The 25,721-nt window shown below is 47.9% G+C and overlaps 1 protein-coding gene across 3 annotated transcripts in view; it reads left to right on the forward strand.

Annotated features, from left to right (window-relative positions):
* The first annotated feature begins 1,755 nt into the window (after window positions 1-1,755).
* Window positions 1,756-25,721, forward strand: part of Rbpms2 (RNA binding protein, mRNA processing factor 2) — a 32,358-nt gene continuing 8,392 nt past the window's right edge. The window contains exons 1-7 of one of the 3 annotated variants that reach the window (XM_021171880.3): window positions 1,756-1,999; window positions 3,204-3,395; window positions 22,351-22,428; window positions 23,114-23,152; window positions 24,154-24,216; window positions 24,523-24,673; window positions 25,137-25,294. In XM_021171880.3, the coding sequence (XP_021027539.1) occupies window positions 3,327-3,395; window positions 22,351-22,428; window positions 23,114-23,152; window positions 24,154-24,216; window positions 24,523-24,673; window positions 25,137-25,294 (558 nt within the window). In that variant the 5' untranslated portion in view covers window positions 1,756-1,999; window positions 3,204-3,326. Of the gene's footprint in view, window positions 2,000-2,166; window positions 2,245-3,203; window positions 3,396-22,350; window positions 22,429-23,113; window positions 23,153-24,153; window positions 24,217-24,522; window positions 24,674-25,136; window positions 25,295-25,721 lie in introns of those variants that run through there. The other 2 variants (XM_021171878.2, XM_021171879.3) reach the window with 2 other exon arrangements.

The raw sequence follows: 25,721 nt of genomic DNA on the forward strand, positions 1-25,721 counted from the left end.
GCACTACACATACTCAGGCACATACACTACGTAAAATAAAAGGAGAGGGTTTTGTTTTTTTTTTTTTAGTTGAGACAAAGTTTTTCTGTGAAGCCCTGGCTGTCCTGGAGTTCCCTCTGTAGATCAGGCTTGAACTCACAGGCATCTGCTTGCCTCTGCTTCCCGAGTGCTGGGATTAAAAATGTACACCACCACATGGTGTGTACATGGGCATGGTGGCGCACACCTTTAATCCCAGCACTCGGGAGGCAAAGGCAGGTGGATTTCTTGAGTTCGAGGCTAGCCTGGTCTACAGAGAGAGTTCCAGAACAGCCAGGGCTACACAGAGAAACCCTGTCTCGAGAAAAAAAAAAAAAAAGAAAGAAAAGTTAAAAGTATATGTTCAGAACAGAGTGTAATCTTGGTTTTAAAGTATGCATAGAAAAAGGACTAGAAGAATTTAATAATCTTGTGAATCAGATAGCTGGACTGTTCACCACTAGGTATTTTTCAGTATTTACAAAGTATTAGCATTAGAAAAGTATTACTTTCTAACTGTATCACCAATTTCCTAAAGTGACAAATGCAGCCATGGGGGCCCAAGGAGGTCCCTGCCTCATCTGTCATTTCTTTGGGTCTTAGCTTCCTCATCTATAAGACAGAGTCCTTAACTCTACAAGATGCCCCTCTGGATTAGAAAAGTTCAAATCGGGGGCTGGAGAGATGGCTCAGTGGTTAAGAGCACTGACAGCTCTTCTAGAGGTTCTGAGCTCAATTCCCAGCAACCACATGGTGGCTCACAACCATCTGTAATGGGATCTGATGCCCACTTCTGGTGTGTCTGAAGACAGTTATAGTATACTCATAAAATAAATAAATTTTAAAAAGAAAGAAAAGAAAAGTTCAAATCAACCCTATAGGGGTTACCTAAGTTTAGAAAACTGACGGGGTTTCTCCTCTGGAAAAGCTACAGCAGACTACTTCTTAAAGTCTTAAAGAGTTATTTATTATTATATCTATGTACATACTGTAGCTGTCTTCAGATACACAAGAAGAGAGCTTCAAATCTCTTTACGGATGGTTGTGAGCCACCATGTGGTTGCTGGGATTTGAACTCAGGATCTTCGGAAGAGCAGTCAGTGCTTTTAACCACTGAGCCATCTCTCCAGCCCTACAGCAGACTTCTACAGCAGGATCCTGAAAGGAGGGAAGGAGGGAGGGAGAAGGGGGAATTCCTCTTTGGCAAAGGAAGGAGGAAGACTTCAAGAGACTTGTAGGAAGAGGGGAAAGTGTGGTAGAGGTATCTGAGGACGAACAAGATTGAAACCACCTGGACATGCTGGAAGCTGGAAGAACCTTAAAACTCTGGGAAAGTGTAGCACCTACTTCGGATTATCAGTGCTAGACTCTTGCGGAAAGCAGGGCCTGACCCAAGCATTAGCACTAGTGTGTGTAGTGGCAATTCTGTGTAACCAATAAGTAAGTATAGTCAAGTACACCCAGGCCCGGGTCACAGTAGGGGTTCAACAATTACTTCCCAAATGGGTGAACATATCACTGGCAAAACCTCCATTTACTTATCCGTGAGATGACAAGTTATCAGGGAGCCACAGCACAGCTCTCACGCATGATGGAGCTAACTCTATTTGGCAGGTCCGCACAGGGAAGTCCCCAGGGACTAAGTCACCGCCCAAGGTCAAGGTTCCTAACTGGTAAGGGGGCTGCAAACCAAGACTTTTCACCTGGACCGCCCCTGAGCGCGGTCTCACGCCCCGAATCCCGCTACTAAGACTTAAGTTCCGTGTTTTGAGTCGGGGCAGTAGATCCCACCGGGAGACACCTGAGCCGAGCCCAATCCGCTCTCCTCTCAGCTATGGCTGCTCAAGGATTATCGGGGACTGCGGCTGGGATGTCTCAGTGCACATAAAGGAACTCATGGGCAGGGGCGCACGAAAGAACTCCAGTGCTCTGGCGGCTCCGCAGGGCAGTCAGGGCCGCTACTCTCCCAGTGCGACTTCAGGTAGGTGCCGGTTTTTTACAGGCTGCTGGCAGGAGACGTCCTGGTCAGCATTTATTCGGCCTGGGGGAAAATCCAGCCCTGAGGCCGCGCCCCCCGCCACCACTGGGTGGGAGTCTAGGCGACCCCGCCCTAGGCGTCAGCCGGCTCTTCCCTCCCCCACCCTGGGGTTTGGAATTGGAGCGGAAAAAGAACGAGCCGTGAGAAGTCTTAAAAGCGGGGTGGAGGTAACGAACGGAACCTTCTAGGTTAGTCGAGGTACCCCCCTTCCTGAAGTTGAAAACGATTGGGCTCCCCTCACCTCCTCTTCGAGGTGACGGAGGTTGAGAGGGTGAGGGAAGAGTTTGTATTCTAATCCCCACCAACTGGGCTGGAATCCTCCGGCCAGATAGGGGAAGTGATTTCCTCAAGGTCACTCAGCAAAAAAACCTCTCGGTGCCTTGCTCAAGATCAGGTGTTTGCCGTCCTCCCCCTTCCTCGCCTTCACCCCCAAAACCCGGTCCCCGGCTGCTTCGCGCGAAGAGAACCTCTGGCCCGGACCCGACAGGAATTCGGGGCGAACGGAGTGCTCGCGACAGCCTACACCTCCACATCTGGGCATGAAACCCGGAGCCCCGCCGCCGCCGCCGCCGCCGCCGCCCTCGCCCTGGCTGGGGATGCAACGTGCGGGTCACCTCAAGCTCCACCCAAGCCCGCGCGGCTCCTTTAAGAAAAGTTCTCTGAGAGAGTTCATCAAAGTTTAAAAAACTTGTCTGGGAGAAGGGAACGGTGGGGTGCAAGAGAGCCGAGTCGGGGAGAGAAAGGGAGAAAGGGGTGGGGGGTCGACCAAGGAAGCGGAGACGGGAAAACGCCCGAGCCAAGGAAGGCAGAGAGGCCGGAGCGTCGCGGCCCGGGCCGGGGCCGGGGCCGGGGCGAGCCCGCAGTGGGCTGCGGGGATTGGCTGCGCGTTCCCCCGGAGACCGCGCGCGGGGCGGGGGCGGGGCGGGGGAGGGGCGGGCCGGGCCCCAGCTGAGGCCGGTTCCGGCGCCCGCCCCCTCCTCTGGCGCCCGCCCCCCGCCGCCCGCGAGCGCACTCGCGGGCCGCCCTGAAAAGCCGGAGGCGGCGACCGCACGGGCTCCGCTCGCTCGGGTTCCCGGTGCCTTGCCCCTCCGGCCGCCTCCCGCACCCGCCAAACTTAATGTGATCCCCCCCTTTCCTTTCTCCGCAGCCTGACGCGGCAGCAGCCGCTCTCCTCACCAGCTCGCACTCTCCTCGGGGGCGCACGGCTCGCCGTGCCCCTGCCCACCACGGGACCGACCGTCCCGCTCCCCTCTCCGCGTTCCCCCTCACCATGAGCAACCTGAAGCCGGACGTCGAGCACTGCACGGGCGCGGGCACCGGCAGCCCGCTGGAGGAGGAGGTGGGTGTGCGGCCGCGGGAGCCGGCGCGCGTGAGGTGCACGCGGGGCCGCGGGCGGCGCGAGGTCCTGCGGGCCACCGCTCCTGGCGCCTTCCCGCCGCTGCCCTTCGCCCTGGGGAGGAGCAGCCTATGTCCAGCGGGCGGAGGCGTGCGGCCTGAACTGGCCCGGCGGGGCCGGCATTGTCTCCCCGCCCTCCTGGGCTCGAGGAGGGCGCGCGTCCCCGTGGTGGGCTCGGGGCGCCGCGGAGGTCCTACGCCCGCTGCCCTCCTTCCCCAAGCCCGGTGGGGCTTACCTTGCCTGAGGCGCGCCTCCTGGGTAGCCTGGACCCCCTCCGGGACTGGAAGGAGCTGAGAGGGATTATCCCGGTGGGTGCGGGAGGCTGGTTCACCCTCCAGCCCTTCCACCTCGCCCCCTCCCCGTGACCTTGGAGGCCTGGCCGGCTGCCCTGCTCCTAGGTTAGAGCTGTGGTCTCAGTGGGCAGGCGGGCTTTCCGCCCTGTCTCAGAACTTGGGCTTCTTCAGAGAGTTGAGCCGGCAATTTAGTTAAAGTCGGAAAAGAGAGAAGTTAGCCTTGAGTATTCCCTGTTCTCGCTCTTTGACCTAGTATCCAAGCCAGTACCCCAAACTGGCCAGGGTGGGATCTTCCAAGGAGAGGTGACATAATCTTGTCCAGCTGCCCTATGCTGAAAAAGGGGTTATGAGACCGCGTCAAGGAATCATCAGTGCTTGTGGTTTTATCGTCTGGTGAGGACCACGCACTTGGGGGGGATAGAAAACCTTTAAGGTAGCTTCGAGTGGAAGCTAGGCAGGCAGGCCGGCTCAACTACTATGGGTTCTAGGCTCCTAGGGAGCTCTTTAACGTATGCTGTGTCACTCCAGGGCTGAGAGACCCTTCCTGCCCCACCCTGGCATACTTTTGCCCAGGAAACCAAGGGCCAGTTATCCAGCCCTAGGGCCCTTCCCCTTGGTCTGGGGTAGAAACCGCAGAGGCCCTGATGTTTCTTACTGGTTGTGCTAATGAGTTGGTGCAGAATGACCCACTGTTGGGCTGGGCCAGCAAGAGGCCTGCTACCAGCTTCAGTGCACCAGTGGCATGACATCTTGAGACATCTTTATAATCTAGGTTTGGATCCTGGAACAAGGAGGCAGGGAATTATATGCAATGATTCACTCAAACGATGGAAAATGAAGGGGGGGGGGAGGGGGGAAGACCGCTCCAGAGGTCTCTACTAGTAGCTCTGGAGTGAGTGGTAGCTGGTCTTGGTTACTGTTGGCTTTGTCCTCTTTGAACCTTTGGGGTTCTTCACCCCATCCTGATCTAAATGGTTTTTAGAATCTCCTCTGAGAGTTGGGAGTGAGGAGTGTGTTGTTTGCTGTTGTGTCTGTGATCTCTGCTTGTTTTCCCACCCCCTTGTGCTGAAATTGTGGGGAGGGCAAGTGCTTCCTGAAGCTGTTCCAGGACCCCCAAATTATGCATCTATTAAAAGGTTGGCCCTCAGCAGGGACTTCACACTTAATGAAAGGCTGACCAGATCCTCAGACCTGTTCTGTCTGGGGAAGGGAACTAGCCATATGGTCACAGGGAAGAGTTGGAAAAAGTGTGTGGGACCTTGGCTACTTTTAAAAATTGTCTTTCTGGGAGAGAGGGCAGGGTATTCAAAAAAAGTAGAGCCACTGCTCTTTCCCCTAAGGACTGGTGATAGGCCTTGGTGATTCAGAGAGTTCTGAGTGGTACCCATAGAGGGACATGGGCTTAAATTTAGTATTTAGCAAGAGTTCTAAGCAGTAGGTCCTTATTTGGGTAGCATGTACACTAAAATAAAAATACAAGATAGATTAGCATGGGCTCTGTTATAAAGGTGACACAAAAACTTAGGAAGCGTTTCGTACTGAAAGATAAAATAGAACTGGTAAGATAACTAACCGGGTATTTGCTACTAAGCTTGACTGTCTGATCTGTGGAATCCACATTGGGGCGAGGGGGGGGGGGAGAGAACGAACTAATTCTTGGAAGTTGTCCTCTAGCCCCGACAGTGCACCCTGGCACTCATTCTCCACCACGATCACCACATAAAAACAAATTAAAATGTAGTTGAAAGTGGAAAACTGAGGGCATGGGGATCTCCCTATGTCTGCTCTTGTCTGGTGGGAATAGGAGTTGTCGCTTCCCTCAACAGTGTTTTGATCAATAGCCCAAGAACTCTTAGCTCCATTTCTTTCTGGTTGCTTGGCTGGAGCTTGTCTCCTTAGTTTAGGTGGTCTCAGGCAGTCAGTTTTACAATCCCTAAGCACCATCATCCAGAAAATACTGTTAGCATTGTTGATTTACTGCTGTGGCCGAAACTGGCCCTTCCCAATCATCTATTGATTAGCTATAACAGGCCTAGAGAAGTAAAGGCTACAGTCTACCTTTAACACCTCAATTCCTAAGAATACCAGGTTACAGGAGAGAGATGTATTTTCTAAGTTCTAGGAGGAATGAATCCCTGCATCAACTTGAACTGCTTTGTATAATCAGGTTTCCTTGCTTGCCTCCTGCTCTCCCCAGGAGGGTTCGTCCCATATTATGATTCTCAGGTTCCTTCTCTGGAATATAGATGAAAGGATTGCAGGCCGGGGTGGGGAGTGAGGAGGACTTGCTGGGCAGTGATGGTGTGTCTACCATAGTGACACTAGGAAGTTAGAGGTTAGCTCTCCCTGAGATGAGGGCGAGTACAGTAGGAGGCTGTTAGTGTGGAAAAGATGTTTCAAAATGTATGGCAGACATCAAAGGGTGAGTCCTGAGACAGAGGCAGAAGGATCCTAGGTTCAAGGCTAGCTTGGCTCCATAGTGAGGCCTTGTTTCAAAAGCTTTGCTTTTGAAGGGAACAGGGTTGTTGTGGATTATGGGGCCTCGTTTATTTGGATAGCTACGCTACTAGTAGTTTGCTATATGGAGAAATAACAAAAGCCAAAGCCACGTTATGAAAGGCCCAAGAGCATGTGAAGTTGGGAGGAAATTGCCATTTTCTTGCACTTGAAGGAAGACAGTGGAAATTAAGGGAAAAGCGGAAGTTCTTGTTTAGTTGAAGGCTATACCCTCCTCCAGGTGGGTCTTGATGGAGCACCAGATGATTTAACATAGACCCTGAAAATCCTGCTTAGATTCTCCCAGGGGGGAGGCAGTGTCTCTGGAGTGTGGTATTTATTTACTGAGAGGGTCTTGCTACAAGGCATAGGCTGACTGTGGCTTGCAAGCCTGGCTTGCAAGCCTGTCTTGAAACTATGTAGCTTAGTTACTATGACTTCAAATTCTTGATCCTTCTGCCTCAGCCTTCTGAACATTGACTTTACTGTATTATTGGGATTACAGATGTGTGCTACTATTCAGTGTTACTTAAAGCTACTTTATTGCAGTATGATTGACACTGATAAAGCTACATTTATTCAACATGTAATTTGATGAGTTTGGACACTTGGCTGTAGTTACTTTTTGTATTTGTTTTGGTTTTGGTTCTAAGGATTAATCCCCAAGCCATCACTGATGCTAACTAAGCAAGCAAGAGGTCTGTCACTGAGCTGAATCCCAACACCTACAGTAATTTTCTTTTTAGAGCCCTAGCTGGCCTAGAACTTGGCCAGCCTCAGCTTCCCAGGTGCTGGGATTAACCTACAGTAATTTTTAAATTAGGAAGCATCCTAAAGTCATTAAAGTGTGGTATTTGGATCCCTGAGTATGTTTCTAAGACAGAAAGAAGCTAGTTATTTAGTTAGTTTTTAAGACAGGGCCTTACTAACTAGCCTTGGATGACCTGAAATGTAACAAAGTTCCTCGTCCTTCTGCTTTTGCCATCATTCCCAGCTTGTAAAGAAGTTTTCTCTTAACCTAATTGTAAAGTAGTTTTCTCTTAACCTAATTGTAAAGTGTAGAAAGTCAGGAGTAATGGTAGCCAAGGTTACATTATTTGGACCTATGACTGTTACCTTTCCTTCCCATAATAGCACCTCTGAGAAGTTAATAGCTTAACTCTCCTCTCTGAGGTGTGGATAAGTAGGATGATTTTAGGCCTGCAGTGATGGACAGGCCAAGGATAGTCTAAATGAATGCAAAGAAATTCTAGAGTACAGTGTATGATGTGGGCATCTTCCTTTCCTTTTTTTTTTTTTTCCTTCAAATTTTAGTTTTTAGTTATGTCCAGTATATGTGTCAGTGTATGTGAGTGCATGTAGGCCAGAATAAGGCATCATGTTCTCTGGAACTTAAATCACAGGTGGACTCTGGTACTTAATTGAACTTCGGTACCATGCAAGTTCAGGGGGGACTCTAAAGAGGTTGAGACAAGAAGGCTGTCTTAAGTTCAAGGCCATTCTGACTTATATAGGGATTTTAAGCCAAGGCTACAGAACAAGAACCTGACTCAATACACACATCAAAACCAACCAACCGGGGCTGGTGAGATGGCTCAGTGGGTAAGAGCACCCGACTGCTCTTCTGAAGGTCCAGCGTTCAAACCTCAGCAACCACATGGTGGCTCACAACCATCCGTAATGAGACCTGACGCCCTCTTCCGGTGTGTCTGAAGACAGCTACAGTGTACTTACTTATAATAATAATAAATCTTTAAAAAACAAAACAAAACAAAAAAACCAACCAACCAAAGCTGGATGTGGTGTTGAATGCTTCAAATCCTAGCATTTGGATAGGAGCAGGAGGGATGGGAGTTAAAGGTATATTTTAAGTCTTACTATGAAGAGACTCCATGACCAAGGCAACTCTTTGTTTTGTTTTTCAAGACAGGGTCTCTCTGTGTGTAGCCCTGGCTGTCTGGCTGTCCTGGAACTCACTCTGCAGACCAGGCTGGCCTTGAACTCAGAGATCTGCCTGCCTCTGCATCCCAAGTGCTGGGATTAAAGGCGTGTGTCATCACTGCCCGGCCAAGGCAACTCTTACAAAAGAAAAAATAAAGCATTTTAATTAGGGGCTTGTTTATAGTTTTAGAGGGTTAGTCTATTTTGATAGTGGGAAGCATGGCATTAGTCATGGTGCTAGAAAAATAATTGAGCATTGCATACACTAGCAAGCACTTGCTGAAAGGACCCTGATATAGCTGTGTCTTGTGAGACTAGGCCGGGGCCTAGCAAACACAGAAGTGGATGCTCACAGTCAGCTAGTGGATGGATCACAGGGCCCCCAATGGAGGAGCTAGAGAAAGTATCCAAGGAGCTAAAGAGATCTGCAACCCTGTAAGTGCAACAACATTATGAACTAACCAGTACCCCGGAGCTCTTGACTCTAGCTGCATATGTATCAAAAGATGGCCTAGTCGGCCATCATTGGAAAGAGAGGCCCAATTGGACAGGCAAACTTTATATGCCCCAGTACAGGGGAAAGCCAGGGCCAAAAAGTGGGAATGGGTGGGTAGGGAAGTGGGGGGAAGGGTATGGGGGACTTTTGGGATAGCATTGGAAATGTAATTAAGGAAAATACATAATAAAAAATATATTAAAAAAAATAATTGAGAACTACATCCTGATCTGAAGGCAGAGAGACACTGATAGACACTAAGCTCTGTGTGGGCCCTTGAAACCCCAGAGCCCACCCCCAGTGACACACTTCCTCCAACAAGGCCGCATCTCCTAATCCTTTTAAATAGTACCACTTCCTGGTGACTAAGCATTCAAATCTATGAGCCTATGGGAGCCATTCTTATTCAAACCACTACCGCTGGATTACCCTGGGCTACTTGAAGAGACCTTTTCAACCCCCAAAAAAAGCTAGGCATATTTTGTTGCACATCTTTAATCCCAGCACTTGGGAGGCAGAGGCAGACAGTCTAGTTTACATAGTGAGTTCCAGGCCAACCAGGGCTAAAAGAGAAAAAAGAAAAAAAGAAAAAAGAAAAAAAACCACAGAAAAACATAACAAAAGAATCATCCACCCTCAACCACCAACATAAACCTACACACATCTGAAAGAACACGGAACATCTCGGTGCTTGTCGGCAAGCTTTTCAGTTGAGGGAAGGAAGTCAGTTCTATCTTCTAGGCACTTACACGGAAGCATGGCCCAGGCAAATGGATCCAGGAGGATTCTGTGAGGAGGTCAGTCTCCTCCACTCTCTAGGGATGGTTATGGATGTATCTGTCTTCTCTGCTAAGACGAAGAGGCTAGATCGTTAATAGTAAGTATTAAGTAAACCTGACTGTAGTGTATGTCTTGGGCATTGTGTGTCTTAATTCCTCCTCTGATAGTAGCACTGCAGAGTCCTTACATTAAACCAGAGACCAGAGGCTTGCTTTCACAGGGCTAGAGTCAGTGCTTAACCACATACTTCATGCACCTCTCTGTTTTACATTAGGGTTGGTGTAATGTGGTAGTGTGGAGAGGGAAAAAATGTCTGTAATCAGTTGCTGGTGTTCCTGGTACTGGGGGTCAAACCTGCTTTGTGCTTGCTATCCAAATATTCTATGTCCCAGGTTCTACACTTGCAGCCAAAGAAAAGGAATATGATTTTGTTTTGAGGCGGGGTCCTTGACTTAATAATACTAGAACTTGCTAAGTAGACCAGGTTTAGACCAGGTCAGCCTCAGACTCACAGAGATCTGCCTGCCAATGCCTGAGTGCTGGGATTAAAGTCTAACCATGACCAGCTGCAACCAAAAATTTTGGTTGAGTTCTGGGTCCCCAGAGTAGAGGAACCTAGTGGTTGAGTCAGGCCATCTGTTTTAGGCTGGTGGCAACCTCAGACCTGGCAGTAGATGGTGAGTAATCACCTCCAGCCAAAAACTTTATTTTATCATACACGTTTAGAATTGCCATTGTCTGGGAATTACGAAAATGACTCAGTTATATTTTAAGTTCTCTACAGGAGTCAAAACCCTTAGTCATCTATGAAGGGGCCAATTGTTTTCATACACCATTGCCACAGACCACTGTGAGCATCTTAATTAAAGAAATGAATAGTCTTGCCCTCAAGTAACTACTGCCATTCTAGAGACATTTTCTTGGAACTCTTTATCTCTTCTTTCTCTCTATGCAGGCATCCTGGTTGGTTTGCACCATAGAGTCAGTTGTTAAATCCCATTCAATGTTTGGACCTAAAGGTCCACCCTCCCACCTTCTGGACTGGCATTGCTAAATTCCATATTAGAGTCACAGCAGGGGCTGAGGGTGTTGTCTTCTTTGTTTTAAGCCATTTATCTCACTGGGTCCTGGACAGATGGAGAGGAGGGAGAGTCAGTCCTTGGTTCAGGGCTATCCAGACCTGAGCTACATTGTTGTGTGGTAGCATGACCTGTCTGTTTCTATTCTGTTAGTCATATATAGGCAGCAGCCCTATTGAGCTCCGTGTCAGGTCTCTATGATCTGTGTCTATCCTTTGCCTTATGAATGCTTGGTCACCAGGGAGTAGAAGAACCGTTTGATTGGATTAAAAGGATTTGGAGATACAAGGCTTTACTTGGAGGGTGTGTTACTGGGGGTGGGCTTCGAGGTTTTCAAAAGCTTATATGCAGCTCAGTGTTTGTCTTTTGTAACCTGTGGATCAGGATGTAGCGCTCAGCTACTGCTCCAGTGCCATGCATGCTGCCGTACTTCTGCCATGGTGTACTAGACCTCTGAAACGGTAAACAAGCTCCCCATGAAATGTTTTCTTTTGTAAGAGTTCCCTTAGTCATGGTGTCTCTTCACAGAAATAGAACAGTGACTAAGACACCAGGCATGAATGAAGGCAAGTGATAGATCATGATAGCCCATCACACAGCAGCAAGGAGAATGGGGGTGGGGGTAGGTGGACTTGTAGGTGGACTTGTAGGTGGACTTTTTCGAGACAGGGTTTCTCTGTATAGCCCTGGCTCACTTTGTAGACCAGGCTGGCCCTGAACTCAGAAATCTGCCTGCCTCTGCCTTCCAAGTGCTGGGATCAAAGGTGTGCGCCACCAGGCCTGGCTATAAGATAAGACTTCTTTAATGTTGGGAATGCCTTGGAAGCCTTGCCTCTGGGTGTGGCTTCTGATTTTGCCTGGAGCCACAGGGCCATCACAGCTGTCTCCTGCATCCTGCTGTAGCACCAACTCTATCTAGAACTGCATGGCACTTCTTGTCAGCTTTAGTTTTCTAAATGAGGCATAGGTCAGTGCACATGACAGGCTTTGACTGATTGTGTACATAAAACATGAAGCCTTCTCCTGAGGCTAGGAACAAGTTGGAGGATGAAGCCTGAAGCCTTACTCAGTACTTTATATATAACCAGCTCTGTTTCTCCACTTAGAAAACTTGCTATCATCCTAGCTGGTGATGGTCCCCGGTCTCTGCTCTTACCATTCCTATGCATAGTTAATACTTTAGGGTATATTTTACAGCCTAGAGGGGAAGAACCCCAAACTCTCCAAGCAGCTTGAACTTTACCCTCAGCTCTTGTCTACAGGCTATCTAGTCCCAGAACTGGCTTGTCTGTAAAAAAACGGGAGACCATACCAGTTTCACCTGCTACACCAAAAGGAACGTCAAGCGTATGGAGCCCATGGTGGTTGATTCATTTGAATGAGTGTAACGATAAAGTGTGGTTCGGAATGCAATCTCACAGCCAACCTCTGATGACATGTAATTGGGGGCTGGAGTTTGCTGGGCAGTCACAACAATGGGACAGACACTGAGGTCTGGAACTTTCTACCCAGTCTGATTTAGTGATAGTGATTTTGATCTTTGAAGTGATCCAAAGTGAGCTTTGGAATAAGGTGTCATGTGATCAAGAACTGCCTAGGAAATCACATGGTTGGTGTGTTAAGGAGCCACTGAGCCACTCCAGAGCTCCATAGAAAGCAGGGGGAGCCTGTCCTCAGAGCACTGGACTCCAGGGATTCCGTGTCTCTAGGTTCATAGCCACTGCTTACCACGGTGCTGCTTGCTCTTTCCCTGTGCCCTTGATTAGTGCCTTATAAGTCCTGGGTCTGCAGGCCATGTTGCTAACATTCCATCCATCCCGCGTCAAGTAGCCCTATGCAGAGCTTCTTTCCCTGGGAGGAGTGAGAGTTAACTTGCTGTGCCAAGCCCAAGCCTAGGACTCAAGCAGAATCCTACTTCACCCTTGAGCACACCAAAGAAAAAGTGGCCACTGAGATCAGACTGGCTGCCTTGAGATTTCTACCTGGCAACCTCACACTGGTTCAGCGGTGACCCACCCCCCTCATAGCCCTGGGCCCAAGGTGGCCTAAAGGCACACCACTCACTTACAGGTTTGTTCTTGTGAAAGCAAAGGCTCTCAGGAGAGGGATAAAGCACATTGCTTACATCTTACCTTGAGTAGTTTGTGTTTTGAGACAGAATCTCTGTGTAACCCCAGCTGTCCTGGAACTCACTCTGTAAATCAGGCTGGCCAGGGTACTGGGATTAAAGGTGTGTGCCACCACACCTGGCCCTTACTCTGAGTCTTAATTTACCTTCACTTCTCCCTTTATAAAAGGAGTTCAGGCAAGTGATTTTTTTCTTTATGGCTACACTTACTGTTCTTGCAGTGCATGTACAAAGAAAGTCTGGTAACATGAGTTCAGTGGTGCATACCTGTCGTTCTAGTCGTTTTGAGAGGTTGAGAGGGAGAATTATTTAGGCAGCTAGCTAGGTTCAGCGCCTTCCTAGAACAAATGGTGACAGACCATCTAGAAAGGGAGAAGGAAAGGAAAAGTTTGGGTGTTTAGGATGTTCAGGTGTGAGGGGGCTGTTTTTTATTACAGCCGAGACAGAAGGGAAGGCCTGCAGCCACCTGTCCCAGTTGGTGATAGGGCCTGAGACTTCATCCTAGGCCTCCTGATAACTGTTTAAGTCCATTTCTTGCTTTTCTCTAAGTCTTGTTGGCAGTTGCCTTCTGATCAGGAGGTGAAGCCTGAATCCAGTTTCTTGCTTCAGTGGAATCTCCCTTGTGGTGATCACTTCAGGTCCCAGGATTATAGCATCTTTATAGAATGTTGAATATTTTTGTGTCAGGATGTGCATATGTGTTACATCAGTTGACTAACACCTATCCAGAAACAGTGAAGACAGTGCTACTTACATAGAGGACAGAGATGGCAGGTTTCCGTTTTACCTCCCACCTCATCTATTTGTTTGTGTGCGAGACAGAGTGACTTTGTGGGTCTGTCTGGCTTAGAACCTCCTATGTAGACCAGGCTGCCCTGTAATTCTGACTCCCCACTGCTGGGATCAAAGGTTCTACCAGGCCCAGCTTTGGACTGTCTTCCAGAACTCCACTCTAGTCTCAAATTCTCATGACTATTCTCTTGCCTCAGCCTCCTCTCTGGAGTATGGTGTATGGAGTGTTGGTATTACAGGTGTGAGCCACCATGGCTTGCTGGCTCCTTTCACCTTATTTAAAACCGATGCTATTTAGGACTAACCACAGCATCCCCCTTACCCACTCTAGTGTTCCTCAAGGTCCTGTTTCTTTCTCCTTTGGTCAGAGCTGAAAGCAACTTGTCCCAGCGTGCCTAAGGCTGCTTCATACTGGGGTCTAAACAGATTGGCATGGTAAGATCAAGGTCTGGAAATTGACATCGACTTATGAACCAAGCACTTGGGGACCTTAAAGCTACTTTTTTACTTGTGCAGTGGCTGCTAGCAGCTCACTGGACCCCTGGGTCCTGATTTTCTCATCTAAAAATACAGTATCTTCCAGCTAAAAAATTCTTTATTTAGGCTACTACTGAGAACTCCGAGTGGGAGAAGGATGTGGGAAGGGCTTACAGGAGTCTTGTTTTTCCGAGTTTGGATTTCCCTCCTCTCCCCTCCCCCTCCTAAGTAGTGTTTTCCATCCAGATGACTCTGGTAGCCCTAGCTCCAGCCGTGAGTAGGCGGGACTTGAGTGAGAGTTACTTGAACCTTGATGGAATGGATGGTTAGGCTGCGGTCCCTTTCCAGTTTGAATTCTAACTTTAAGAGATGCTAAAAGACTTCTGGAGATAGCTCAGTAGGGGAGCCCTTGGCTAGCCTAGACAAAGCCCTGGGTTAATCTCTAGGACTGCAAATAGAACACACTAAACAAAAACCAAAAAAGATTTACAGAATTCATTTTCTTCTCTTTTTTTTTTCTTTTTCCCTTTTCAAAAACTGTCTTTCAGTTTTTACTTATTTGTGCGGGGTGGGGGAGTCTCAACGTGTGAGCCACTTGCCTTTCCTTTGTCGAGGGAAGATTTCTATTTCTATTGTTTGTCACTACATCTACAGGCCAGCTGTCCCACAAGCTTTAGGGCCGTTTTCCTGTGATATACAGCTCTGGGGTTCTGGAGGTTGAATTTAGATTGCTAAGCATGTGCACTGGCACTTTTAGCCACAGAGCCGTCTTCTAGACCCTCTTGTCGTTTTGTACAAATATTCTTCCTCAAGTACTGAGATTCACAGTGTGGTGGTGCACTGGCCCCTTCTTTCTTGATTCTATCTGCTTTGTAGGATATTTTTATTGCCAAAAGTCAAAGTTTCCCTGTGTACACCTTCTCCCTGAGTCCCATCCTGTTGGCAAGGATTTATCGTGGGGCAGACTACTGCCTCAAGTCGGTTGGTGGAGTTTCTGAGGTCCAGGGCAGCCCTGGTGTTCTTTAGCAATATTTCTAGGGAAACAATCTCTACATAGAATCCCTTGACTCCCAGGTCCTGTCTTGGCTCCTCTGTGGCTGGAGTTTGAAGAAGGCCGTGGTTGTCCTTCAGAGTTAAAGAGTAAGAGGGTTTAATGACCATGGGTGTTACATTGTTGTTGAAAGCAATGTTTACCCTTTCCATCGATAATAAAATCTGGCATTTATGGAGTCCATCCTCTTTGAGCAGCAGGTGTTTAATGCTTGGTATGAAGGAGGTCTTTATGGGTGTAAAAAGTTGTGTAGAGTAGAAACTGAACATAGTGGTACAGTTGGGAGGTGGAAGCAGGCTGTCAGGTGATGTGTTAATAAAAAGATAAAGAGGTACAAGAATATGTTCTATGGGGGTGTGGTGAGGTGTGGGAGAGCGTGGCATAGGCCCCCCAGCCAAGGCATCCCTGTCCCCTTAGGGACCAGCCACGCGACGGTATAGTATAGAATAGTATAGAATAGAGTTTATTCAGGGCATGGGGAAGGGAGTTAAGAGGGTAGTAGAGACAGAGAAAGGCAGAGAGAGAGAGTAGAGAGGTAGAATAGAGGCTGGTCATGAGCATGTGGGGGGCGGAGATGGAGGGAGAGGGGGAGCAAGAGAGCAAGCAGCCGCTTTTATAGTGGGTCAGGCCTATCTGGCTGTTGCCAGGTAACTGTGGAGTGGGGTTTAGACAGAATGCAACATCAGGAATTCAAGGTCATCTTCAGCCACGTGGGGAGGTGGAGCCCAATTGAAGTCCATGAGACCCTATCTCAGAAAACAAAAAGAAAAACAAGGCTGGGATATTTCTCCCAATCCTGAACAATGTTAGCTGTCTCACTTTTACTGAAGACACAGACTTAGTGAGCCACTGGTCCCTATCCTGAGTACAGGTTCTCTAATGAAGAGGACCTCCCCACCTCCCATTCTAGGACTCTCTCTGTGATCTCCTAAGAGAAGTCTGAGCAGTTGCTGTTTGAGCCATGACCTTTAGGCTGCCTCCAGCATCTGCCTGACCATGCCTTACCTAGAAGCGCACTAGTGCTTTGTTACTGAAAGCTTGTTTAGTCTTTTTTATTTTTTTAAATTTATTTATTATTATAAATAAGTACACTATAGCTGTCTTGCACCAGAAGAGGGCATCAGATCTCATTATGGGTGGTGGTGAGCCACCATGTGGTTGTTGGGAATTGAATTCAGGACCTTTGGAAGAGCAGTTAGTGCTCTTACCCATTGAGCCATCTCACCAGCCCCTCTTTAAATTTTTCAAATTAATTAATTAATTAATTTTTTGGGTTTTCCTTTTCTTTTTTTCTTTTTTTGGTTTTTTTTTTTTTTTTTTGAGACAGGGTTTCTTGGTTTAGCCCTGGCTGTCCTGGAACTGTAGATCAGGCTGGCCTAGAACTCAGAAATCTGCCTGCTTCTGCCTCCCAAGTGCTGGAATTAAAGGCATACGCCACCACCACTTGGCTTTTTCTTTTTTTTTTTTTTTTTTTTGGTTTTTCGAGACAGGGTTTCTCTTTATAGCTCTGGCTGTCCTGGAGCTCACTTTGTATACCAGGCTGGCCTCGAACTCAGAAATCCGCCTGCCTCTGCCTCCCGGATGCTGGGATTAAAGGCGTGCACCACCACGCCCGGCTGGCTTTTTCTTTTTAAAAGATGTGTTTATGTATGCACATGGTGTTTTGTCTGAATGTACATTTGCATTTACAGACCAGAAGAAGGTACAGAACCCCTTGGAACTACAGCTATAGACAGTAGTGAGCCACCATGTGGGTGTTGTGAATTGAACTAGGAACCTCTGGAAGAACAGTCAGTGAGTGCTCTTAACCACTGAGCCATCTCTCCAGCCCGTTTTGTCTCTTTGAACAACTGTGAGTTTATTTGAAGGAAGATTTTCACTGACCCTTAGATGTGAATGGACTCACTAGAGCCCTTCCTATTTTTTCTTCAGAAAGTGAACCGTGGCCAGACTTGGGGGTACACACCTGTAATCCGATACTTTGGAAATCAAGGCAAGAAGATCCAGAATTTAGATGTATGATAGATATCCTGTCACAAAAACAAAACAACTTGAGTTCTGGCCAGAATAGCTATGCATACAACATGAAGAAGACACCTATCCTATGGCATGAGACAGTGTGGTCAAGAATCTCCCTTTATAGGCATGGTGACACATACCTTTAATCACAGCACTCTGGAGACAGAGGCAGGCAGACCGCTGAGTTCAAGACCAGTTTAGTCCACAGAGCTAGTTTCAGGACATCTAGAGTGACACAGAAATTCTGTTTCAAAAAAAAAAAAAAATCTCCCATTAAATTTGCTTACCAGGGGCTGGAGAGATGGCTCAGTGGTTAAGAGCACCGACTACTCTTCCAGAGGTCCTGAGTTCAATTCCCAGCAACCACATGGTGGCTCACAACCATCTGTAATGAGATCTGATAACCTCTTCTGGTGTGTCTGAAGACAGCTACAGTGTATTCATATACATGTAATAAATAAATCTTTTTTTAAAAAATGCTTACCAGGAGGAGAAATTTCCACTGTGTAGATGGGAACTGCCCTGGCCCTGTGCCCGTGGATACTGAGTGTGAAGCTAGTACTGGAGGGACAGAAAGAGCCTAGGAGTGCCTGGGCCCTTCCTTCTCTCTGAGTGACAATAAAGGCCTAGAGAGTCCCAAGAAGTTGGATATCAAACCACAGCCTGTGATGTGGACTTAGCCAAGTGGAAGCTGGACTTCTCCTGCTGGGCTCCTAGGGTCTGTAGAGCAAAGACAGAGAGTAAGGCTTGTGTAAGAGAAGAGCAGCTTTGGGAGTTCCAGGGTCTATGGCCCTTGGTAGCTGACAGGTGAGAGTTTGCAGAGGTAAATTATTTCATGTTCTTTGTTGACCCTTATGTGTGTGCTAGAGTAAGGAGAGTTCTCTTGGTCTTGGTGTCTGTGTTGTATAGATTGTTGTATAAATTGAAACATTCAGAAAGATGAAGTAGATCCCTGGGCCAAAGCCTAAAGATGGGTACAAACTCTGATCCAACTAGCCTGTTCTCTTGGCTATTTATAGTGTCATTTTGCCTTGTTGGGTCACATGTCTCTGGGTAAGTTTCTTTAGGGGAACTGAATATGAAGGGGGAGATCTTGCTTGACAGTGCCTGAGTAGATGCTTGGAAGGGTGGACAAGTTTTGAGGCTTGTTGTCTCTCTAAGACTTTGTGTAGTTGGCATGCCAGAACAGCTCACACTGGTGGGAGCAATACAAGGCCAGGGTGCCAAGGCCACGGCAGGACTTCAGGGGAAGGAATGAGGACTGAGAAACCCAGCCTAAAGGATGGATGCTTTGTAGCTAATGAGTGAGAACGGGGCAGGGTGGGAAGGAACAGCGCAAGCAGCTGCTATGAGATGAGGACCTGGAGTGCATGGGGTTGTGTGGAGTCTGATGGTGGAAGCAGTCCATTGGTGGGTTCCAGGCGCCCCTCTTCTGAGTGCTGCTAGCCAGCCTGTTGAGCTCATACCTCCTTTTACCATTAGTTTGCTAGTTTCTATTTTTGTTCCTGTCATCTGGAATAAAAAGCTTGAGAAGGGAGGAGACCCAGCTACGGGCTGTATAGTGTAACTGCCCAAGGAGATTGCTGTAGGCACACCCAAAATCTTGAGTACCTGGGTCTCACCCAACTCTGTTCCTTGGTGAGCCAAGTTGCTTGCAGAGCTGATTGTGGTGGTGCATACTTACGATCCGAATTCTAGGGGAGGTGATACTGGCGTACTGCTATGAGCTTGAGACCACGTTGGGCTACATTTGAATTCAGGGTCAGTCCTAAATACATATTGAGACCTGTCTCAGGAAAATAAAAAAAAAAGAAAGGGGTATTAGCCTTCTATGTAGACCACACTGGCCTTGAACTCAGAAACCCTCCTTCCTCTGCCTGCAAGTGCTGGGATTAAAAGCGTTCACCACCACTGCCTGGCTACTGCCTATTTCTTAACTAGGGAGATAAAAGGATGTAATTGGCTGGGGTGGAGTGTTCAGGTGACTTAGCCCTCCTACACTGTGGGTCTGTGGCTTGTAGATGGGACCAGTCACATAATCCAGACCTGCTTTGTTTCTGTCAGGGTATCAGGGCATGCAGGGGACAATGCTATGCTGTAGCCTTTGAGGAGGTTTAGAACATAGATGGTGGACACCAGAGGGAGCAGGCAGAGAAGCCTGGAGGGGAGTAAAGAACTCATGCCTCACTCCCACAGCAAGCAGGAAACTTTGTGCTGAGAACTTGCTATTTAAGGGGCCTCTAGGGAGGTCTGGCCAAAAAGCCCTTTGAGGGAGAGATTAAAATTAGCCTGAGTTGAGATAGGCATGCTCTGGAGAGGGCTGAGGTGGATGTTTCTGTGGGGCTGCTCTAGGGAAGAAGACAAGATGATTACTGTGGTCCCTTCGGTAGGCAGCTTGCACTCAGAAGTCCCATCTGCTAGGACAGACCCTGGTGCTCCAAAGCCAGGCTGTGTAGCAGAGAGACTTGGATTTTGAGTCAGTGGTCGTCCTCTCTGTGACCTTGGGTGAGTCACTCGTGCTTGGGGACTTAACTTGTGTACTTTTCCCCCCAGTTTTTTAAGGCAGGATTTTTCTATGTAGCCCTGGCTGTTCTGGAGTTCTCTTTAGGACCAGACTGGCCTTGAACTCAGACCCTTCTATCTCTGCCTCCAGAGTGCTGAGTTTAAAGGCATGCACCACCACCACTTGGCTGTCATGTTTGTTTTAAATAATTTTTTAGATGTAATATATATATATGTATATATATATATGTCTGTGTGTTTGTATTTATGAGTATGGTGTCCTCAAAAGCCAAAAGAGGTCCTTTGGATTACAGAAGGTTGTAAGTTCTCAGGTGGGTGCTGGGAACCATGCCCAAGTCATCTACAAAATAACAAGTGCCTCTGTGTGTGTGTGTTTGTGTGTGTGTACATGCCTGTGTTTACCAATATGCCACAGATGCACTGGGGGGGCAGCGGGGGGGAGGGGCGTCAGTGGATAACTTATGGCTATCAGATCTCTGTGGATTCCAGAGATCAAACATAAAATAAGTTTAAAAGCTTAGACAGGAAATGGTGACTCATACCTTTAATCTCTGTGAGTTCAAGGCCAACTTGGTCCAAGTTCCAGGACAGCGAGAGCTTCACAGAGAGAAGCCCTATCTTGGAAAAAACAAAACCAAACCTGTAATAAACCTTCTTTTCCCACCACAGCCCCCCAAGTGCTGTGCCTATCTTAATACCAGGTGCCAGCATCATTTGCATAGCAGAGGCCCCTGTGACATACCTGTCCTAATGCCTGGGAGACAGGTGAAAGGATCGAAAGTTTAAGACTTGCCTGAGCTGTTTCAAAAAGATTAGAAAAAAAGGGAAAAAAAAAAAAAAGGCTGGGCATGGTGGCAGATGCCTTAAATTTGAGCATCAGGCGGATGTCTGAGTTCAGGGTCAGCCTGGTCTACATAGAGAGTTCCAGGACAACTGGAACTCTGTAAAAGAGACTCATAGAAGTTAGGTAAGGTAAACAGTTCTACTGATTCTCTCAAGTGCTCTCTACCTGTGGTTCCAGAGGCCAGGAGTCATAAGATAAAACCTGGTGTTTAGATCTGACTTCATTACCAACTGGTGACCACAAGGAGGGCACTCATTACAGCACCAAACCATCCTGTGGGAACCTGGAAGATTTTACTTCTCAAAACTCTACATATGGGGCTGTGGAGGCAGTAGGCAAAATACTTGCCCTGCATATTCGAGGACTGAAGTTAAGATCCACTTAAAAAGCCAGGTTGAGGGTTGGAGAAATGAACAGCACTGGCTGCTCGTCCAGAGGACCTGAGTTCAATTCTCAGTACCACATGGTGGCTCAAAAACTGTATTTCTAGCTGGGCGGTGGTGGCGCACGCCTTTAATCCCAGCACTTGGGAGGCAGAGGCAGGTGGATTTCTGAGTTCAAGGCCAGCCTGGTCTACAAAGTGAGTTCCAGGACAGCCAGAGCTATACAGAGAAACCCTGTCTCGAAAAACCAAAAAAAAAAACAAAAAAAACAAAAAAAAACTGTATTTCTAGTTCCAGAGGAAGCCAAACCTTACTTTGGCCTCCAAGGGCACTAGACTTGCATGTGGTACATATTCATATATGCATGCAAAACACCCACACTTTGTTTATTTGTTTGTTTGTTTGTTTTCCAGACAGGGTTTCTCTGTACAGCCCTGGCTGTCCTGGAACTCAACTCTGTAGACCAGGCTGGCCTCAAACTCAGAAATCTTACTGCCTCTGCCTCCCAAATGCCGAGATTAAAGGTGTGCGCCACCACCTCCCTGCACACAATATATTTTTTAAAATCCAGGTGAAAGCCAGGTGGTGCTATGTGAATTTGAAACTAGCCTAGTCTACAGAGCAAGTTTCAGGACAGTCAGGGCTACAGAGACCTTCTCAAAAACAAACCAACAAAGAAAGCCAGATGGACACAGTGGCTGGCCTTTATTCCATTTCAATAACTGTTTTATTTCCAGTTTGTTACCAGTCTCTCTATCCAGTAAACGTGTAGCAGAGATTGACTCAAGGTCACTGTAGCCAAGGATGACCTTGAACTCCTGATCCTACTGCCTCTATCTACCTTTCTGGCATTGGAATTACATATGAGTGCCTGCATACCCAGCTCCGTGAAATTGGTTTGGCTTTTGTTTCTTTGACACAGGTTTTCTCTGAGTATCCCAGGCTATCCTCAGACTTAGATCACCTACCTCTGCACCCCTAGTGCTGAGATTAAAGGTATGTGCCTCCATGCCTAGCTAAGCTTAGTAACTTTTTGATAGCATTTGCTAAGTGTATGCTCACACATAAGTGAGTCTGTGTCCACGAGGTGAGTAGTGGCCAGAAGAGGGTGTTAGTGTCTTCCTCTGTCACTCCGCTAACTTCGTGAACCTAGGCTGGAAGCCAGCCAGCTCCGGCATCCTCCTGTCTCCGTCTTTCCCAGAGTGGTTATAAGTGTTCGTGGGATGTCCACCTTAATATGTGGGTACTCAAAATTCAAACTCTGGTACTTATGACTGTTATGACTGTGTAGAAAGCGCAAAACCATCACATTTTTATGTGCTCATTTACGGAGTGGGGTGCTCTCACACTCTCAGGTGCGGAGGTGGTCTTTGCTGGGTCTAGAAAAGGATGGTTACATTTACGCACAGGGGCTCCTCCGCCTTGCGTCTGTTGTCTGGAGATGTGCTCAGGTGTTGTGTGAAGCCTAAAGGAAGCTTTGATAGACTTGAAGCTATGAAACTGTGTGTGTACAGGAGGCCTGGAATACACTCAGTTTCCTCTGTAAGCCCTACCTTATGAATGAACAACCCTGACCACTGTGGTCTCTGTCTCTAGGTCCGCACACTGTTTGTCAGTGGCCTCCCTGTGGATATTAAACCTAGAGAACTCTACCTGCTCTTCCGGCCATTCAAGGTGAGTCAGGATCGAGGAGCCCCCAGAGCCCAGGATCAGGGCTGAGCAGCAAGAGTGCATCTCTAGTGTGGATTGAACTGTAGAAAGGTGTTTCAGAAGCTGGGGTCACAGATCTGGCTCTGTCTGATGGTTCTGCTGACTCTCATCTTGTGCCAGTTTCTTGGCCCTGCCAAACCTCTGTTTACTCATCTGTAAAGTGGAGATGGTAAAGACTTTGCCATGTGAAGAATTCTTTTTTTTTTTTTTTTTTTTTTGGTTTTTCGAGACAGGGTTTCTCTGTGTAGCCCTGGCTGTCCTGGAACTCACTTTGTAGACCAGGCTGGCCTCGAACTCGGAAATCCGCCTGCCTCTGCCTCCCGAGTGCTGGGATTAAAGGCGTGCGCCACCACGCCCGGCTCATGTGAAGAATTCTTGAGACTTGATGTAGCTTTTTTTTTTTTTTAAGCTGAGGAAACTGGATAAGGGACTTGCTCTCAAATGGTAATTTAGTAGAGCCCTGGGAATGCCCTGGGCACTGCTGTACCATGTGATTCAGAACACTTAAGGCCTCAGGAACTCAGCCTCAGTGTGAGGGTTGCCTTTGGACGATTACAGAATGCTTCAGGGGATGGCTGATGGGGGAGACAGTGCTGGGGTAGCACGGCAACAGCTTCTGACCCCCTGAAATGGCCACCTCTCTCCACAGGGCTATGAAGGGTCCCTGATCAAGCTCACCTCAAGACAGGTAATTTCTCTTCTAGGTTTTTTCCTCTCAGCTCAGGCTAACTGCTGGCATGGAACTGAAACGTTTGTCCTACTGTTTGAAGGCATCTGAAGGTGGAGACCCACTCCTTGCTGTCTTGCTTCTGCCCTGACAGAAGGACAGCCTCCACAGCTCTCTCCTTTTCTAGCCAGCTGGGCCTTGTCAGCCTCTCTCCTTTCTGTCTGGCTCTGGCATTCTGGAAACAGACTGCCTGGCCCCAGTGGCTAAAGACTGTAGAGATGAGATGATAGCTGGGCTCTGGCCTCCTGGAGGAAACCCGGAGTGTGAAGTCAGAAACTTTCAACCTTATCTGCATGTATTTACAATGGTTCTGGGGTGTGGTTACAGCTTGGTGATAGAGTACTTGCCTAACATATATCAGACCTTGCTTTAGTCCTTGGTGCTGCTTTAAATTAAAAATAAAACAAACAAACAACAACAACAAAAAAAAAACTTACAGAAAAGGTGATGTTTAATATGGCCCATGGGCCAGTGCTGTTTTGGAATCATTTTATAGTGTGGTGCTTATAAGGGACGCTTAACTTAGATGGTTGTGAATTATGAATCTTCCAGACATACCTTAGAGAGGGTATGGGCAAGGGTTTTTTTCCTCTGTATTCCCTTACCAGAAAGTCAAACTGTTTTAAATTAGGTGTTGGTTCCTCTTCCTCCTCCTCTTCTTCCTCCTCCTCTTCTTCCTCCTCCTCTTCTTTCTCCTCCTCTTCTTCTTCCTCCTCCTCTTCCTCTTCCTCCTTCTTCCTCCTTCTTCCTCTTCCTCTTCCTCTTCCTCCTCCTCTCCCTCTTCCTCCTCCTCCTGCTGCTGCTGTTGTTGTTTTTACTGTTATTATGTTCTTATGTTTGTGGTATTGCGGGGGAGGGTGTCAAGCCCAAGGTCTTTGACACGCTAGGCAAGTGCTGGACCTGGGGTGCAGATGCAAGGCAGGGAGAGATGCAAGGCCGTCCTCTCTTTTTCTTCCTACTAGCCTGTTGGTTTTGTGATCTTTGACAGCCGGGCAGGAGCGGAAGCAGCCAAAAACGCATTGAATGTGAGTAGACAGAGGGCCTGCCTGCCTTTCTCTGACGGGGTGATTGGCCCCGTTCTGTCCATTGCAGATCTTCCCTTACTGCCCACCAATAAATGTGGGTTTTTATTTCCCACCCGTCCCTGGACAGAGTCTCTGGCTGCCTTGTTTATGAAAGTGTCATCACTCCACATCTCAGCAGCTTTCCCTCCACTGTAGCCCTGTGTGGAAAAGTCTTACAGCTGAGCTCGCAACCTTCTGGGGCCCTCTCTACAGATGAGAGTTGATAGTATGGGTCCTTGCATTCGTCTCTCTTTTCTCCCCATATAGGGTATTCGCTTTGATCCGGAGAACCCGCAGACCCTGAGGCTAGAGTTTGCCAAAGCCAACACCAAGATGGCCAAGAGCAAACTAATAGCAACACCAAATCCCACCAGTGTCCACCCTGCTCTAGGAGCACACTTGATCGCCCGGGACCCTTGTGAGTGGGGCTCTGACCTTCCTTCTCCTGCCCTCTGGCTCAGCCTAGACGAGCAGGCTCTTGTTAACCTGCACATATTCAGATCCTGAGATGGGTCATATCTCCTTTTCTGGGACTTTCTTTCACCCATAGCCACTTACCCTGAAACTTAGCATCCCACTTCTTCCTCTGCAGCCTTCTCTAGACTCAAGAAGACTGGGCTCCAAAGCTATCAGGCCTGCGAGATTTCCTTGAAGCCTTTCTGTGATTTCTCTTGTTTAATATAGGCTATCTATAGCCTGCTTGAGATCTTCACGAAATAGGGTATTCATCATGCCAAGCAAGCTCCCGGGGCTTCTTTCCCTGGTCTTGAGGAAGGGTAACTAAGGCTCATTTATAGTGCTGGGTCCTTTTCTGTTTGGAAAGGGGTGCTGGGAGGGGAGACCAGTGTTCTGACTATGGAGGCTGTTGTCTCCTGTTATAGATGACTTGATGGGGACTGCTCTGATTCCTGCATCCCCAGAGGCCTGGGCCCCTTACCCTCTCTACACCACAGAGCTGACCCCAGCCATTTCACATACCACGTTCACCTACCCAGCTGCCACTGCTGCTGCTGCTGCTGCCGCCACCCTACATGCTCAGGTAAGCCATTTTGAGTGGAAGTTGGGGGTGCTTACTTGGCATAGGCTGTCTGCTCCTGCCTCTGGGGCTGCAGCAACAGAATTGTTGTCTTTTCTCAGGATTGGTAGCTTGTGTCTGTAATCTTAGTATTTAGGAAATTGAGGCAAGAGGATTGCTGGGATTTTTTTTTTTAAAAAAAGATTTATTTATTTATTATATGTAAGTACATCATAGCTGTCTTCAGACATTCCAGAAGAGGGTGTCAGATCTCATTACGGATGGTTTTGAGCCACCATGTGGTTGTTGGGATTTGAACTCAGGACCTTCGGAAGAGCAGTCGGTGCTCTTAACCGCTGAGCCATCTCTCCAGCCCCCCACCCCCCTTTAAGACTTATTTATTTCATGTATGTGAGTACACTGTTGCTCTCTTCAGACTCACCAGAAGAGG

This window comes from Mus caroli, unplaced genomic scaffold (assembly GCF_978045245.1).
Source record: "Mus caroli unplaced genomic scaffold, Mus_caroli_1 scaffold_11, whole genome shotgun sequence".
Taxonomy (NCBI): domain Eukaryota; kingdom Metazoa; phylum Chordata; class Mammalia; order Rodentia; family Muridae; genus Mus; species Mus caroli.